Here is a 13,493-nt window from a genome sequence, read left to right on the forward strand (position 1 = left end):
TTTTGTCCTTAAAACCAGGTGCTACAACCTGACAATACTATTTTGGAAGATACTTGCATTATTATGTTATGGCTAGGAGGTGTTGGACTTGGACCTAGACTCCTTAGGTGGTAGTCGTGGTCTGTCTCAGGCCAAGGCTTGAAGCCTCTACGCCCTATGGTGGAAGAGGAGGGATTAGAGAGAGGTAGAGGGGTAGGAGAAGATTATTTCATTTCTTATCCTCCTGATTATGATCGCCTGGTTAATAAAGGCACATACAAGCAAGTGCTAATATCTCTCAATTTGTCCTAATTCTCATGATACTATTCTTCCTGGGCTGATTGCTAATCAGTTGGCTGCTTACCTTTCCTGCTTCTACACTGACAAGGCTTTCCCACATATTTATATTAACAGGCTCTATTAGATATATTGCCGCTACATGTGTAAATTTGAAGCAGTTCACCCTACTACAACGGGAACTTACCATCCAAGTAGCCAAAGATCATAAAAACCTTTGAAAACTCCAGTTCTTCAAGTGCTAACATTTGGGGGCTTGCATTTTGAGAACCAGCACTTGCATTTTGAGAACCACTAGATGCCTTCTGAGGTTTACCCACCTCAAGGTTCAATGGTGTTGCAGCCAGAAACCTTCCTGAGGGGGCAACCATTTGCTCAAGACGCACAGAAATTGCTTGCGCCGGATTGTTCAGCACCCAAGAAGGAGCACTCGCAGCCTGGTTGAAGATCCCAAAAGTTGATTGGTAGGCGCCGCATCCCATAAGCTGTTTGCCATCAGATGAAGATCCTTCTGCTTTGTTAAAAGAAGATATCATAAATACGAAACACAGTGTTATCAATGAAAGAGCATCATAAATAAACTAGATATAGCATTTGATTCAGCTGAAACAAAACAACAACAACAACAACATAGCCTTTCAGTCCCAAGCAAGTTGGGGTAGGCTGTTAAGCTGAAACAAAAGATTCAAAAAAATCTGATTTGATGTAGGTGTACACAAAAAAACACCCAGAGTGAAGCAAAAAGTTCAAACACCCATTGCACTTGCTATCCTTAGATTAATTGATCAAAAATTCCAAAATCGTGGACATTTAGAACAACATTTACAAAACCAAGTGATGAGGACACGACACCCATGCATATGACCATGTTTGGTGCATGGTATGGAGGGATAGGAGGCCAGCAAGGGTGTCCAAGTCAAGAAGGAGGCCCGAGGCTAATTCAGTTCGAGTCCCCGAGGTGGAGGCCCAAAACAACTCAAGTTCGAACCCGTCTCGGAGTCCAGGAGCAGCACGTACTAAAAACAACATCCAGGTCGCATACGGTGTCCGTTTTAGGCGTTCATTATATGGATGGAAAGATAATTTCATGGAGCTTCCAATGGCACCAGTCCCACCTTAAAATTTGACTGGAGTCAATGGAAATCATCGAAATAAGTAGACGTCCAACAGAAACCGGAGGCCCGGTCCAACATGATTTCGAGTCTGTCTCGGCCTCCAGGACCAGTCTGCCTTAAACTGGTCACCCAGGACGCATCCGGACTCCGTTTTTGACGATCCACATATGGTTGGAAAGCTAATTTGAGAAGGAAGCCAATACAAGTGGTCTCACATCAAAAGACCTTCAGAATCAACGGAAATCATCAAAACAAGTCAGCGTCCAGAATCTGCCAGGGTGCTGCGACACTGTCTTTTGGTCCGTTCGACCGTGTATCGTGTTTGGGCCCATTAGGGGTCGCATCCAGGGTAGGCGACGACCCTAAGACCTTTATAATCATAGGCCGCCGCCATCATTAGGTTTTGGGTTTTGCTTAGATTAATCTGTCAAGAACAGTTTCGCTGTTCATCGGTTTGTAAGACCCCAACTTTGTGAGATTAATCATTCATCTGTAATTTGGTTGCTTTCTTTCTTGTTCTTGCTTGTGTTCTTCGTTGCATAGGCAGGAATTAGCCTTTTTGGCGAGGTCAACCGGATCCGTGTCTCAGTTGATAACTAGAGGAGTTGTGGTGCTAAGATTGCAGGGTTCGATCTTTAGATCTGAAGCCGGATCGGTGTGTCATTCTCTGCCACAACGATAGTTACCTGTACCTGACGGAAGATCGGGATCCCCGTTTCTATTTAAGTGGTAATCAGAGCTTCAGGTATTACCGTCAGGTTTATCATTATCCTAGTTTTATTTTGTCTTTGTCCTATAAATCTAGAAAATTGTCCCACAAAAATATTTGTGTTAATCTTTGTTTTCTCCCTATCCTATCACCCGTTGTGCCGTTGCAATATTTTAATTTTAGTTTGCTTTATTGAACGGTCGTCCCTCGTGTGTCATCGTGTTGGTTGTGTCTAGATTTTGTTGTGTGATCTTGGTCTAGTGTCAAGTCTTGTCTTCCAGTGGGGTGATAGTTTGTTCCTTTTCGCCAAATCTTGCATTCCAGTTGGTTGTTACGTGAGCAAATTGAGGGCAAAGAATAAGTCAAGTTGAGAGAGACATATAGTACAAATCTTTATCCTGATCCTTATTTCCACGTTTAAAAAGGATATCTCATCTGATCTCCACGGTTGTAGCTAGTGGATTATTCTTGCACACAATTAGAAAGAAAGGAAAGCATTAATTGACAGTTATAGTCTCTTTTGGAAATAATATGCACACACGATTTTCTACTGTTGGTTAGTTGTGATCCTTGTTGGGCATCTCTTTGGTTTTTCCTTGTGCTAATCCAAAAGGAAAGTTCCTGTCAGGGTGTCCACACCTAGGCAGTCCTACTGCTGATATTGCTTTGCTGGCCGAGAGTTTAGATCACACTACATTGTAGCTTCTTGATATTTTTATTTACAATTATTTTAGCAGCACTTTTCTGAGTAAAAAAAGAAAGAGTTAAAGGCAAAGAGGTGCAAAAACCAAAAGAAGAAAAAAAAGCCGCACCTAAAAAAAGAGAGAGAAAAAAATAAAGAAGGAAAGAAAAAGAAAGTGAAAAAAGTTCAGAAGTGCTTGCATCCTTTTGAGTCCTTATGCTGAGTTGCATTGTATTGCTTGATTAAACTAGGTCCAGGACAAGTTTAGGCCAGCGACATAGACTAGCTTGGGACTACTTTTCAATCTTACAATTTCGGACTTAAATTATTGCTATTCCTTGCTACCATATTTTAAGCCTCCCAAGCTCCATATATATACTTCAGATCAGAATAGAAAAAAGGCCTTTGCAATCTCGGTACCACTACCTTATAGGTATCACGAACCAGCCATCGGTTGTACCGCCCACTGCTTACGTTGGTAAGAACTTTGTAAGAGCTTGGTAAGACGCTTCCACTTACTATGAAAAGTGACACCACTACAACCACATAGTCATTTGGTAGGGATAACTTTCACCGTTTGTTTCTGTTTTTGTGTTTACAATGACAGGTTGTTCGTATCCACCGACTTATGATGGTATAGGTGCTGATGAGTACATTTAGTGGGAAATTGCCATCGATAACATATTTGCTACTCGCTTTATGTGTCCAAGAAGGAAGGTAAAAAATACAGCTAGTGTTTTACGACATTCTGCTTTATCTTGGTGGGAGTCTTTAGATCCTTCTGATAAACCTCAAACTTGGAATGATATGAAACTTCTTATGCGAGAAATATTTGTTAATCCACCTCCTGTTTTGACTTCATATACTGAGGTGCACCATTTAGAGGAAGAGTATGTTGTTATTCCTCTTGCTATGACTAACCTTCTATAGGATAATATACATAAGCGAGAGGATGGCATGTAAGAAAATAAGGAGCTCACAACCTCATATGCAAATTCAGAACCATGACTTCACAATGCACCTATTACTTCTGCTGAAAACACAGGTAATGCCCATGGTGCTACACTCACAGAAGATAAAAATTGTCTTAATGTACTAAATTTTTCTACAAATCATGCTATCATAGAGTAATTGTTAGTGGAACCCTCTCTTGATTTATCTTTGTCCCATGATAATTTGCTTGATGTTTCTTGTGATAAAGATAAATTGGTTGATGATGCTTTAGTTTTACATGTTTTAGAAGCAGTCACTTATGCTAAAAATACACATGTTATTCATATTGCTACTAAAACTGATGAGCTCAAACTGTTATCTTCTTTACATGCTTTGGGTTACATTGAATTTGATGTTTTATGTAACCTAGATTATTTGGAGGAGAGCCTTTTTAAATATGCTGATTTGCCTTGGTTTTCTAAACACACATATCATGTTATTGGCGGATATAACAACAAAGGACAATATATGATACATCGAGTATACGTTCGTAGTAATATAAATTCTCCTTTTGTTGTACAAGATTATGATCGTTTAGAGGACAGCCATAATAATACAAATATTTTCTCATGTTTCTCAAAGAAACAAGTTCACTTCTAAGAAGGGGAGCATTGTTGGTTGCTAGACCATCTATTCCTGCATTGTCTTTGGTTAGTTCTAATCTTTTGCAGGATAGCGCTGACATACATCCTGTGCATTCGGATCATGGAGTCTACATGTGTGCTAAAATTTTTATGCGAGATGACATGCTAGAAACTTGGAAACATGGTCACGTTCCATCTCATAATTATTTCAGTTCCCTTTGTCTTCGCAACTCCATTCTCCTTTGTGTTGTGCAGGTTAGTTTCAAGCACAATCAACGTCGATGACGGCTTTTCATCAAGAAGGGGAGGATGATGAGGACATGACACACATGCATATGACCATGTTTGGTGCATGGTATAGAGGGATAGGAGTCCAGCAAGGGTGTCCAAGTCAAGAAGGAGGCCCAAAGTTAATTCGGTTCGAGTCCCCGAGGTGGAGGCCCAAAGCAACTCAAGTTCGAGCCCATCTCGGAGTCCAGGAGTAGCACATACTAAAAACGACGCCCAGGTCACATACGGTGTCCATTTTGGGCGTTCTTTATATGGATGGAAAGATAATTTCATGGAGCTTCCAATGGCACCAGTCCCACCTTAAAATTCGATCGAAGTCAATGGGAATCATCAAAACAAGTGGACGTCCAATAGAAACCGGAGGCCCGGTCCAACATGATTTTGAGTCTACCTCGGCCTCCAGGACCAGTCTGCCTTAAACTGGTCGCCCAGGACACATCCGGACTCTATTTAAGGCAGACTGGTCCTGGAGGCCGAGGCAGGCTTGAAATCATGTTGGACCGGGCCTCCGGTTTCTGTCGGACGTCTACTTATTTCGATGATTCCCATTGACTCCGATCGAATTTTAAGGTGGGACTAGTGCCATTGGAAGTTCCATGAAATTACCTTTCCATCCGTATAAAGAACGCCCAAAACAGACAGCATATGCGACCGGGGTGTCCTTTTTAGTACGTGCTGCTCCTGGACTCCGAGACAGGCTCGAACTTGAGTTGCTTTGGACCTCTACCTCGGGGACTCGAACCGAATTAGCCTCGGGCCTCCTTCTTGACTTGGACACCCTTGCTAGCCTCCTATCCCTCCATACCATACACCAAACATGATCATATGTATGGGTGTCATATTTTCATCACCAAGGACACAATGCCTGATATTCTAGAAGTCCAAAAAAATGTGAAAGACATGGTAAAGGCAAAGAGATACAGTATGGTGAGTTTAGGCAATTTTGGACCATTTGATGACCGATGGATCTTGTGTCCAGAACATTTTCTAAAGCATCGGTGGGCAGTAAATCTGCTAAACAGCTTCACAGTACAATGAACATTTAAAAAAACAAAAACGTATGAAAAAAAACTAAATTTCCAGTATAATCTTTTTTAACTCACTTTTCTACTGAACAATGCCAGCTTGCACAAGTTCAATACGAAACTAATAAAAACCCCATGAAGGAACACAACATGGCCAAAAAAGGGAGCAAGAACCAAAACTCCAAAAGCATCTCTGAAACATGTACAGTACCCAGAGCCACTAACATAAACACTCCTTTTTTCGGTATAATCTTTAAACTTACGTTCCTAAGTAGGGTATAATCTTCTGCAAGTTGAATCTGAACAACCAGCAAATTAATAAAGACCGCATGAGAAAAGCAACATCGCCAAAGAGGGGCTAGAATCACATCCCCTGAAACGTGCGTTCAGTACTAAGAGCCATTAAAATAGACACATATACAAATATGTCTCCAAAACGTTAGGCAAGAAAATGCCGTTCAGACTCGACGCACTGCATTCCCCTTTGGTCGCTAAAGAGTAAAGAGAGAGCAGAAAAAGAAACGACCTGCCACCGCGCGCACGATAGCTGATGCGAGGGTGTCGCTGCCCGCCGTCCGTCCCGACGGACCCCGGCGACCCCGCGCCGTGACCCGGCGCAGCGCCCGAACCGCCACCCCCGCGTCGACGCTGGCCAGCGCCGCGCGCGCCGCTGGTGAGCCGGGGTATGGCTCCGCCCCCCACGCGGCGCACAGCCCCTCCAGCTCCGCCTCCACCGCGTAGCATCGCGCCGCAGGATGCCGCTGCCCGTGCCCGCGAAGAGGAGGAAGAGGGAGAGAGAGAGACAGGTCTGGGCTGTGGTTCCGCCTCCTAAACCTGTGGTTATCTCATCAGATGTGTGATATATGGAGAATTAAATATACACTATTTATGAAATTAAATACATAAATTAAGACTATTTTATGCTACAATAAACATGTGACCACGCGGGAGCTGCGGATGGGAGTCGACGGGGAATCTGTCAACATGGCAGAGACAAAGGACAGGCTTGTCATCCTAAGGACTAGGGTGCAGGAGTCACGGGCATGACTTGTCACCTCAAATATTGCATCAAAATAGGCATACTACTGCCTGGATTCTTTTAGAATTTTGACTATATAAATCCATTGCAGAAACGTTTTAAATTTAGATTTTTTAAAGAAGCCTTTGGAATTAGAATTATTTTATAAATTTGTTTGGCTAGTGAACTATATTCTAATTTATAGTAATATGCATATCATATAAATAAAAGTATGCATAAAAAATTCTAGATTTTTTATGGACAGGGAACAATATAAATATGACATATTTTAGCTTATTGCACTAAAAACTATAATTGAAACAATACAATTAGTAGCGTAGGAGAGAAGAGAATCGTTGTGAAACTAGGATATAGCTGTTTGGAGAGCTAGTGAAGAAAACAAGAATCGTTTCAAGGAGAAACAGTGCTTTTGTTTAAGTGTGTTTGGAACAGATTTGGATGATTTTGACCGGAAACTGAATCATTTCGAGTATGCAAACAAACCCTTACTCTTTTTCATCAAAAAAGTATCATTCTTATTTCTCAAAAAAATAAATATTTTTTAGCATTAACCAAATATATATAGATAATATTAATAGTATTCACAATGCATACTAAATATTAGTAAATTAACCTTTGAATACATTTTTATAATAAACTTACGATACAAATGTTGTTATTATGTTTTATAAATAAGTTTGACTAGCGCAAAACTCTATCCGACACTTTTCTTAGGCGATGGGAGTAGAAGCTAGTGGGGCTCCATTAAAACACTCAAATTAAAGATTGTGAGGTAACCCGAAGATTGATTGGTTGTAAGATACTCCGGTGCTCATTGCACCGGAGATTGGTGAAGTGCAACTCTAATGAAGCCAAGTCTTAAAGAGCATCTTGTGATCTTCTAAAAGTACGAAACTGTGTCATACCAAGCTTGACACACCTCCATGGCCAGACAATTGATAATTCGGCCCCCTCTCGTTCGGGTGGGGTTGCCATCAGCTCCTACATCGACCACAAAAGCCTTACCGTCACGTTAAGCTCAAGGGTTCACCATTAGTCTTAACGTCACCAACCACTCATGGTAACCAATGTATATGCATTGATTAGCTCAATGGAAATGTCATTTGTGCTCTTTGGTGTTGTCAGGATCAGAACGTGCTACATATATAGAAATTGAATTTTTGAATATCTTATTACTATATTATCCTCTATTATGATTTTCTGATAAACACATACGTACCGCACGTACACATCCACTGGTTCTCTACTATAACGAGTGTTGTTTGATGGATCACCATGATTTTTTCCCATCTGAAAAATGGATTTTATTTCAATAATAATAATTCAACTATATTTTACAGGTAAACATGATTACATTTGATAATAATAAATTACATGTAAAAGCCCCAACTTTTTGAGGCAATTACGAATGAATTATAAATTACTTAACATCTTGTGTCCTATGCTGTATTGCTGAAGTTACCAACCAAAGACTTGCTCTGCACCACCTGTGAACTGTAATCCTTGTCCTGTTATACATCAGGCTTCAAAGCTGATCTGCAACTCTTCCTTGCCGACCATGAGGAAATGAGACCCTCTGTCGATCACCTTCTTGCCGTCCTCCCTCGCCCGGCTGAAATGTTCGCACGGGCTGACATCAAACCTGACGTTGGCCTTCTCCCCTGCCTTGATGTGCTGGCTCCTGAACCCGATCAGCTGGCTCACCGGCCGGCCATCCGTCTCATTGGGCCACCGGAGGAACATGAGCACCGAGTGCTTGCCGTCCATTGGTCCGTGGTTCTGCACCTCGACCTCCGCCGGGAACTTGAGCTGCTCACACCCGTCCGCGCCGATGTCATCGACGTGGTAATAGCTCGTGGTGTCCTTGGTCGTCGCGGACAGGCCGGCAAGTAGGCTCGTGCTAGGAGCCAGCTGGTTCTTGCCGTCGGTGACTAGCTGGTGTGAGAACTTGGAGTAGCTGAGGCCGTATCCAAACTTGTAGATGGTGTTGCCCCGGTAGAAGCGGTAGCTCCTGCCCGGGTATCCGGTGGCCGGATCGGCACGCATTCGCATGTCCGTCATGGGCACCTTAGTGAACTCCTCCGGGTACCATGTCACGGGCAACCTGCCGCTGGGGTTGTGGTCGCCGAAGAGGACTCTGGCGATGGCAAGCCCTCCTGCCTGGCCTGGGTAGCCTGCCCACAGGATGGCGCCGATCTTGGGGTTCGACTGCGCGAACGTGATGTCCACGGGGCCGCCCGTGAGCAGCACAAGGATCACCGGCCGCCTCGGCCGCGCTGGCGACGGCGGTGATGAGGCTCTGCTGCTTTCCCGGGAGCAGCAGGCTCGTCCTGTCCAGCCCTTCCTTCTCCTGATCCTGGCTGAGCCCCATAAACAGGAACACATACTCCGACGAGCTCGCGAGCGCGGCCGCCTGGCCCGTCGCGGCGTAGCCGCAGGCCGCCGAGCTGCACCCGGCCAAGAACCGCACGTTCCTGACATAGCTCTGGATCCCCTCGAGCGGCGTGGTGGTCTCGCACGCGGGGCCGAAGTAGTTCCCGCTCAGCACGAGCGGGTCGTTGGCGTTGTGCCCGATCACGGCCGCGGAGCCCACCGCGGACCGGTCGAGCGGGAGGATGCCCGCGTCGTTCTTGAGGAGGACGATGCCGTCCTGCGCCGCCTCGAGGGCGAGGTTCTTGTGGTCGGCGGTGCACACGTCCGCAGCGCCAAGGCGGCCGTACAGCGCGTTGCCGCGCGGGTCGCCGTCGAAGTGGCCCAGCCGCATCCGCACGGCGAAGAGGTTGGTGAGCGCCTTGTCCACGTCCTTCACCGTCATCTTCCCCTGCTGGATCGCGGCCATGCCGTGCTCCTGTGTGTAGGTCCCGCAGTTCAGGTCCAGTCCTGAAATTATAAATTAATAAAAGCCAGGTCAGTCATATTAGTGCAGTGTCTCGTACTTACTGATTAAAGCTCCCCGGCCAGTATAAACTTACCAGCCTTGAGGGCGACGGCGACGGTGTCCTCCGGCGTGGGCACGTAGCGCTGCGCGTCGTGCATGATGGCCACGGCGTCGCAGTCCGAGGACACGTAACCGTCGAGGCCCCAGGCGCCTCGGAACGTCTTGGTGAGCAGGTCGGAGCTGGCGCAGGCGGGCACGCCGTTGATCCCCGTGTAGGCGCACATGACGCAGCTGGCCTTGCCGTCGACGACGCAGCTCTGGAACGGCGGGTTGAACGTGTCGGCCAGGTCCTGCATCGTCACCCGGGCGTCGAAGTCGTAGCGCGCCACGCCGTTCCAGTCCTCGAGGTCGTAGGCCGTGGCGTGCTTGCAGCACGCCGAGGCCTGCAGCGTCGCCGGAGCGCCGGCGGGGGTGCTGCCCTGGATGCCCCTGACGAAGGCGACGCCGTACTTGCTGGCCACGGCCGGGTCCTCGCCGGGGGTCTCCTGCCCGCGGCCCCACCGCGGGTCCCGGAAGATGTTCACGTTGGGTGACCAGATGGTGAGCCCCTCCGCCTGCCCCAGGTTGTATAGCGCCCGGGCCTCCCGCCCGATGGCCTGCACGATACCAATTTTCACGTTACCATGGCAGGACGCAGCAAATCTCTCTAGCGATTAGATTAGCGAACGAACAAACAAATGCTGCCAACTTGGCTAACGATCATTCCATGAAGAATAGTAGGACTGTAGGACATGCTTCGGTTGCACGCTCAACAAGTTGGTGATTGCCACTTTGGCAATTGTTAAAGTGGGTAACCGATAGGTGTGAGTTGTACTGCTGTTCCCTCAATTATGTACGCGCATTCCGAACGATGATGGATCGATCATGTAGGGTGCGGGTGCAAAGCAACGTGACAAAGACAGGCACATGCATCTGCATGCGGCCCTGAATGAAAAACAGTACTGTGTCTCATGGTTCACATTTCTCTATCGTCTTTAGGTTGACGACAACAGGATGCAAAGTGGTGTCATGTTCACCTATATATTTCACGTAATCTGAAGTCAGAACGTTACGAACAAAATAACTGAGGCATTGCTTCTTCCTGTTTTTTTTTTCTAAAAACAAAAAACTATTTCACTTTAGAATCGTTCCAGCTAGCCAAAGGTTATATAAATTAGCCAAACAATTCGGCCAGTGATTAGGAAATGGTTCCCGGGAACCAAAGGAGCCCTAACCCTGTTCTGCAGTAAGCATACCGATTATTGTTGGGACGACATATATCGCCACCAGTATTCGATTATTATATATCAATCAAGCTGGATCAAAGTCATCCAGCAAGCCCCAGCGCACGAATGGTGTGAGATCAGTGAAGCTGTAACAGTTGCATTGGTTGCCACACCAATCAATGGATCGGTGCTGGCCGAAACAAAAGCAACGGGCGTGCTCGATCTATCAGAGCGTAGTACTGCACTAGCCACTAGGCGAGAAGACGCGTACCTTTGCAACCACCGCATATCGTACTACACCTGCGACCAATCAGAGTCATATTCTGAACGTACTACACCTCTCATCCTCTACCTACCATAACTGTTACTGTGCTGTCTTTGCCCTGTGGCCGTGACGGCGGAAGTTACAGCCGCCATTTTGGAAGTATAGTCCGTACGGCCAATTTAATTTACACACATGATACATTTTGTTAAAATTAAATAAAATACACACATGATACATTTGCACTACAACCCATGTCCAATTTAATTTTACCACAAGGAAAAAACATGCGTATGTACAGCTCAGCATGCTAGTTTTCAGTGAAAAGTTGCAAGTCAGGAGAGTTTTGCAAGCATATATAGTTGTCAATATTCAAAATATACTATACTCCTTCAGTCCAGAAAAGAATATAACTATGCGATTTGTGCAAGTCTAATAACTAGCTCAAATTTAACTAAGTTTATAGTAAATAATATTGACATTTATGTCTCCAAGTAGATTAATAATTTAATGTAAATATTAATATTTTTTATAATTTTATTCATTGTTTGTGACTCTAAAAAAGTGAGAGTTATATATTTTTGTTAGATGGAAGGAGTACGACACAAGGATGTGACCCACACTATCTTACTGTACCAAAGGCGGTCCTGCTAGAAGAAACATTCCGTATATATATATAGATAATATCTATGAAAATGACGCACCAATTAAATGTTTGCAGTGACATTCATGAATTTCATGATATTTTGGCCTTGTTTGCTTTGCTGAAAAGCCATGACTGAAAATACTGTTCGCTGATTTGTTGTGAGAGAAAAATACTATTCGTTCGCTGAAATAGTACGGCTCATAAGACAAGCGCCTTCGTTCCTAGTCTTTGATTTTGCGTATATGAACATTTAATTTGCAGACTAATCGTAGCTCTAGAATCTAGCTTTCTGGTTTCATATCTGTATATTAGTTGGCTTCAAGTCTCCCTCTCCCAGTCCCGCACCTCTTGTCCGGTCTCATTTTTTAAGGTGCCACGAGGCAGTGATAGGGGCGCACGGACTGGGCTTTGGACCCATCGTCCACGGAATTTTCCTCCCCATTGCCGTGCCTAATCTCTCTCAGACATTCACATCACAGGGATAGAGATGTGCTTGTATTAAAAAACTGAATATACGTGCATGCTGTGAGCATCTTCCTCTAGCAATCTGTGTTTTCAATATGAAAACATATATAGTGCAATGCACGCCCATACAGAATATACGGTAGACGTGGTCTGTTAATTAGGTACTTAGGTAGGCGCATCGCATGCCGGCGGTGGTGGTTACGTACCTGGCCGATGCGGAACCAGAGGCCGTCGTCGAAGGAGGCAGTGGTGAGCAGCACCTGCGGGAAGCTGGTGACGCCGGTGACGGTGCCGTTGAACCGCATGCCGTGGCCCCAGAAGGCGAGCCCGTGCAGCCCCTCCGACCACCACTTGTACGGCGGCACGCCCAGCCGCGGCACCCCCGCCGCCTCGTCGCCCAGCTGCGACACCTTCTCCGCCACCGTCAGCCGCGACACCAGGTCCGCCGCGCGCCGCGCCGCGGGGAGCGAACGGTCGCAGAAAGGGTAGGCCCGCGACGGCGACGACGGGCCGCACGAGAACAGCGGGTCGCTCCCCGCCACGGTCGATGAAAAGAACAGTGCCAGCAGGAGCACCATCGCCGTGCTTGTTGCATTGTGGAAGGAGAAGAAGGTACGACGACCCATGGCGATCGAAGTATACTTTGCTATCGGCGGAGGGAGCTAGAAGACGTGACTCGTGAGAAGGACCAGTGCGCTTATATAAACGTCTTCGGCCAATGGAAGGCCGCCACGTTTTCTAGCTAGATCCTTTTCCTTTCTCATGAAAAGGGATACAAGATCTATATATATGGATTTTTTTTCATCTTTCTATTTTGGTTCCAAATAATTTGGTTTCATCTACTAGTAGTGCTTATTGTCAAGGCATTGCCTTTTTTTTTTCTGTTATTAAACTAATCTTTCCCCGATTCACCTACTATTTGTGGCGTGGTTAAGTGTTTCGTGTCCTGAAGTGTATGCCAAATCGTCCTTCAAAAAAGTGATCAAGCTTGAATCGGTACGAGTTGGACTTACTACCTACTGTATTTAATGAGAATATGTATTTCCCAACTCATATCGACGACCTTATCTTGCTGCATGATTTCTCATCTGTAACACCCAAAATTTGCCTCTTTTAGAAAATAGGTTTAAAATGATTTAATTTTGTATTTTGTGCTCATAAAATGTAGAAATAAATAAATTACTCATGAATTTAAAATTTATCATAAAATAGTAACATGTATGTGCATTCATGCCGCTGCATATTATTTTGTGAATGTTTGGT

General features: G+C 45.3%; 1 protein-coding gene and 1 pseudogene across 1 annotated transcript; both read right to left on the bottom strand.

Annotated features, from left to right (window-relative positions):
- Positions 1-319: 319 nt before the first annotated feature.
- LOC136534558 (uncharacterized) lies at positions 320-6,661 on the bottom strand. The gene is made up of 3 exons (XM_066526974.1): positions 6,603-6,661; positions 6,202-6,509; positions 320-787 (listed from the first exon to the last, which is right to left on the bottom strand). Exons 1-3 carry the CDS (start codon positions 6,659-6,661, stop codon positions 447-449), a joined length of 708 nt encoding a protein of 235 aa, XP_066383071.1. The 3' UTR covers positions 320-446.
- Positions 6,662-7,993: 1,332 nt separating this feature from the next.
- LOC136534559 (probable beta-D-xylosidase 7) lies at positions 7,994-12,884 on the bottom strand (annotated as a pseudogene).
- Between the last annotated feature and the right edge of the window lie 609 nt (positions 12,885-13,493).

The sequence above is a fragment of the Miscanthus floridulus genome, unplaced genomic scaffold, assembly GCF_019320115.1.
Source record: "Miscanthus floridulus cultivar M001 unplaced genomic scaffold, ASM1932011v1 os_2044_2_3, whole genome shotgun sequence".
NCBI classification, from domain to species: domain Eukaryota; kingdom Viridiplantae; phylum Streptophyta; class Magnoliopsida; order Poales; family Poaceae; genus Miscanthus; species Miscanthus floridulus.